Consider the following 5,082-nt stretch of genomic DNA (forward strand, 5'->3'; position numbering starts at 1 on the left):
GGTGACGATTTCCCCTATATGATAGTTACTAACTTCAAATCGATATATCTCGATTCCTAGACGTGACCCAGCGAAACGCCGGGACACGTATGTATAACTTCTTTTTTACCGATATAACTTTCCCCGGTAGTTTGAACCCTTCCCGATCACTGATCCCTACCATTTGTCTCACAGTGTTATTAATCATTATTTAACAGGTCTGTTTCAGACCGACTACCCAACACCAGTGTCAGTGCGGCACGGAAACTAGTCCTTGCCTACTGGATCGTAATTACTTAAATACAGAGAAGCGAAGGCAGTGCGGTTCTGGAACTCGTCCTTTCAGACCGCCTGCCCAGCACGTTGTCCAGCGATCCTGCTGCTCGGAATCTTGTCCATTCATACAGCCGCAACAACTGCAATAAATATGTGTGTAAAAAAATACAAATTTTCTAGTCATTGCCGCAGAAATTTAAAATTTAATGGTAGTTTGTAAGATTTGAAAACTTATTTTTAGTTTCGAATGAAAGATTCAATAAATAAATACATATTATACAAAAACAAAAAAAAATCATTAAGTTTAATAAAATAGTACATACTTGAGACTTATAAATAGTATAGGCGCATCTAATCGGTCCGGTGATTTGTGCTAAACTGTCCAGTACGGTCTTTTTGTCGGTGCGTTAATCCCGTTATTCTTTTCGGCGTTGGTTCAGTTTTCGTTCAGTGGCAGGGTCGCATTCCCACATACATTAGTTCGACGAACGAAAGAAAAGCCAACTTTGCGCTTGTGCTAAATCTACCACATTGCCTTAAAGGTCAAAATTTCTATATTACATTGTGGACTGGTTTATAAAGAGTATTTTAAATTTATGTGTGATAAGGTTTCACGATTTTTTTTTTGTATTTTTGTCGTCGTAATTAGTCACTTTGTCCTTATGTGCGACACAGCAAATAAAAGGTACACCCCTTAAATTTAGCGAAGTGGAATTACGACTTCGACAATATTCGATATCTCGATTCTATCGAATATGGAGCATGGTGTCAAGCATAGAGGGGTTCTGTCACCTTTGGTTTTTTTGCGAGAGTCTTAAATATTGAAAAAAAACGCAGCTTTTTGACACATTTACCTAATTTTGCTGAAAATCTGGGCTGATGGAAACTTTGTACCTACGGACTTGCAATCAACACAAAAAAGTCTATCAAAAACAGCTTTAACATTTGCCGCACCACATTTTTTTTACAAATTTTTGTTGGCCTGTGTTATATAATTCTGGATAATTCCGTACCTACTCGATTAATATTTCCTCCATATAAAACTTGCAATAGAACAACGTTAGCTCGTCAGCGAAACACAGAAAATCGTTGTCGGCTTATATAAAAAACTCGGAACGAACACTGAAGTAGCACTGGCGATGAAAAGCGGAACTGTGCAGGACATGTCTGAACAACTCCATTTGAGACTGAGGCAACGGTATTTTATTTTTCACTGACACTGATGTGTGTGGAAATACCTTAATGCTGAAGAATGTCAGATTATTCGATGCAAGGTTCAGACCGCCAAATGGAATTAGTTTGGCGAATTGTAAAGACTTGTTTAGTAACCCTCGTATACACTATGCTAATTTAAATAGAGTCAAAATGTGGTCATGGTCACTTCAAGTGTCAAATCCGGTATAATAAACTAAATTTAACATTTTTATGCAGTTAAAAAAAGTTAAAGCACAGTTTTGCAAAAATTTCTTAACACATCAATAATGGAAATCATACCTTTTTTATTTCATTCTAGGGGGCGGTTTATCCAACAATAAGAATATATCTTTAGAAACCTTTGACGATAAGACACAAGCAGTAGCCAACAACCGTACGGGCGGCGATGCGCAATTAGTTACTATACCGTTTTCACTTCATTGCAACAATGTATATCAAAATAGCGATTCGACGTACGTAAATGCAGAAAATACCAGCAAAGGTTTCAGCTCACTTCCACGCCATTTTAAAAATACTCGCGATACTTCTGTAGAACGAACATTAAGAGATGTAACGCCCGGCATTGTTGAGAAAATTTATTTAAATACGTCTGTATTGCCTGATTTAAAGGAAAATACCCTAGACATCTTACATCCACCATCGCGAAAAGTGCCCGAACATTTAATACTACTTAACTCACCTTTATTGGAATCTTTCACACTTAGTGTTCAACCATCCCCTTCGCCGAGCACCTCATCTGGTCCTTATATTCCCATAAGCGAATGCTTCACAGGAGCGCCTAAATACGTAAGTATAATTTAAAAATTGCCTTAACCCGTTTCATCCCAGAACAACAATTTTAAATTTTTTTATTAAAACGTAGTAGAAGAGCTAGTTTAGGCCTAAAACTATGACAAAGTGATACAAAAATGTGTTCTATTGGTTTTACTAGGATGGGCCGTTGCGAAAACCTTGCCTGAGGTAATGTACTCATAAAGTTTGAAAAAACACTTATATTTTATTTATAAAAATACGAAATTTCTTTTATGTTAAATGAATAATTAAATTAATTCAATATGTAACAAGTAATAAATTTGCATCTTGTTTTGTGATATTTTTCAAAATATGTGGCATTTAATGCAAGATTGCATCTTTGACATTAATAAACGGTCTGTGAACAGATACATATATGTACGTCAGGTCTCTTCACTCACCTTAAAACACAATTGAAAAGTGAATTAATGTCAGTGACATTAATACACAATCCAAAAGTGAAATAATGTCAATTCACTCACCGTCTAAAAGTGAAGTATGTAATGTTATAAAAATAATTTTTGTTATTTAGACTTAATTCGCAAAATGTGTGTTAATTTCATCGAAAATATTAATCACCAGGGAACGGATTTTTAGGACCTAAAAACCTATAAAAAAGGCAAAATAAAATAACGAAATAGGCTGGAAAAGGCAAAATAAAATAGCGAAAAAGGCAGGAAAAGGCAATAGGTATTGCAAAAAAGGCAAAAAAAGGCAAAACAAAATAGCGAAAAAGGCAGGAAAAGGCACTAGGTATTGCAAAATAAAATTATAGTTTAAAAAACTAAAGCCTCCCTATTATAATTGCCATTCGTACTGTCGACAGGTATGTAACTTGAGAATAGAAATCGCTGCATCTTTTAGGCGCATCAATATTACATAGTTACATCCCGAGCTAATAAAAGGAAGGTAAAAAGCAAAATAAGGCACTGAAAAAAGACAGAAAATACGAAGAACAATGAAAAAATACATTTATTTTAGAAATGTTTATATTACAAGTAAAAAGAGAAAAACTATGAACTAGTTTCATTATATGAAAAATTTGTACTTTGAATCTTTGACTATTTTATCCTTTCGAGTTTCTAACTCATAAAACTTTAATCTGTATAGTTCTAGTAACATTGAACCACAAGATGCATTTTGAAGTTTTCTGGCAGCATTTTCATTCGATTTTCGCGAAGAAAAGCCTTGAATGTACTAAATGTGCGCTCGACGTAAGTTGATACAAGTGGAGCCCAATTTAAATATAGAACGTTTGAAACGTTCATATTATCAGGAATAAGGGCGTTTTCCTCGCCCTTTACAATTTTATCTACACCCGTTATTGTCTCCAAGCCTACGTTAGCTGAGAAAACGGCTTTGAATTCTTCTAACACCCATTTGGCAAGAGGTCCCTGCGCTTCTATAAGCCGCATAGGCATGTGTATAGTTTTTTAATCTTAAAAAAAAATTGGTAATGCTATAATCACTTTTCTAAAGGTAGAAAAGGCAAAAAAAGGCAAATATCTTAAAAAAGGCAAAAAAAGGCAAATATCTTAAAAATGGCAAAAAAAAGGCCACATCAAATGTGTATATATAGAATCAGGGAAAGCTTAATCGTGGACATTCTTAATCGAATATACTCTATCTCTTTAGCAGAAAAAAGGCAATTTCCATAAAATCCGTTCCCTGTTAATCACCCTCCAAACCTATAAAAATAATTTTTGTTATTTAGACTTAATTCACAAAATGTAAATGTGTTAATTTTATCGAAAATATTAATCACCCCCCAAACCTACATCTAAAAACAAAGACGTTAATACGTCAATTAATGGCAACAATAATAATAAGCACGTGGGGAAATTTCTTTCTTGTTTAAATTTAAGTATAAATTACTCAACAATTCTACAATTTGATAATGCTACACCTAATTGACTATTATATTAGTTATTACCAAATACGAAAAATATATGGAAAAAATTTGATTTATTTCTTCTGTCACGGGTGGTACAAAAAAAAGAACCTGCTTTTTGGAACAGATATATTTTACTGAAACTCTGCGAATTTATTTCACTTTTCTGTGTGAACTTGATGTCTTATAATAAAACAAAGAACTAGGAACACAAACAAACCAAAAACTACAAAAAAATGATGGCTTTATTATACAAAAGTTACGGAATTCCTCTGTCACGGGTGGGACAACGTTTGTCACGGGTAGGCCACGTACGAATTTTTATATGAAAAGGAGCTTTTAGTGTGGTCCATATCAGGGATGTTGCGAATGTGGGATTTTAGACATCCGCGGATGCGAATGCGGATGCGGATGTTTAAAAGCTAACATCCGCGGATGCTGATGCGAATGCGGATGTCAAGTATTTTGAAGAAATAATTTAGGTGAGTAAATTCGGTGATTTAATACTAATAATAATAGATTGGCGCTTACACATATGTTAGTGTTTGGCCGAGCTGTCGGCTGCTGTGGTGTAGTGGTAAGCAGTGCGCGCTTCAACTCCGCAACGCCTGGGTTCAAGCCCTGGTCAAAGCGACATCGCAAAAAAATGTAGAAAAGAGGTTTTTTCTTAACAGCGGTCGTCCCTCGGCAGGCAGTTGCAAACCTCCGAGTGTATTTCTGCCATGAAAAAAAGCTTCTCATAAAAATTCAATCGCCGTTCGGAGTCGCGCACACCACAGATTGGAGGAGAAGCTCGGCCAAGTTAGGTGATTTAGGTAAATAAAAAATGGAAAGGTTAGAAATTTTTATATTTCTTTTGCTTGAATTTAAAAATTGGAACATTTGGGAGATTCACAACGGCGTCGTAAGTATTGTATTGTTGTATGTCG

At 35.2% G+C, this 5,082-nt stretch overlaps 1 protein-coding gene across 1 annotated transcript in view; it reads left to right on the top strand.

Annotated features, from left to right (window-relative positions):
• Nucleotides 1-1,768: 1,768 nt before the first annotated feature.
• LOC118738656 (protein daughter of sevenless) overlaps nt 1,769-5,082 on the top strand; it is a gene marked incomplete at both ends in the record, with an annotated part of 81,932 nt that continues 78,618 nt past the window's right edge. The window contains 1 exon segment of the mRNA XM_036469561.1: nt 1,769-2,256. Coding sequence (XP_036325454.1) covers nt 1,769-2,256 — 488 coding nt within the window.

Source organism: Rhagoletis pomonella, unplaced genomic scaffold, assembly GCF_013731165.1.
Source record: "Rhagoletis pomonella isolate Grant_MI unplaced genomic scaffold, Rhpom_1.0 Rhpom_scaffold_00005, whole genome shotgun sequence".
Taxonomy (NCBI): Eukaryota; Metazoa; Arthropoda; class Insecta; order Diptera; family Tephritidae; genus Rhagoletis; species Rhagoletis pomonella.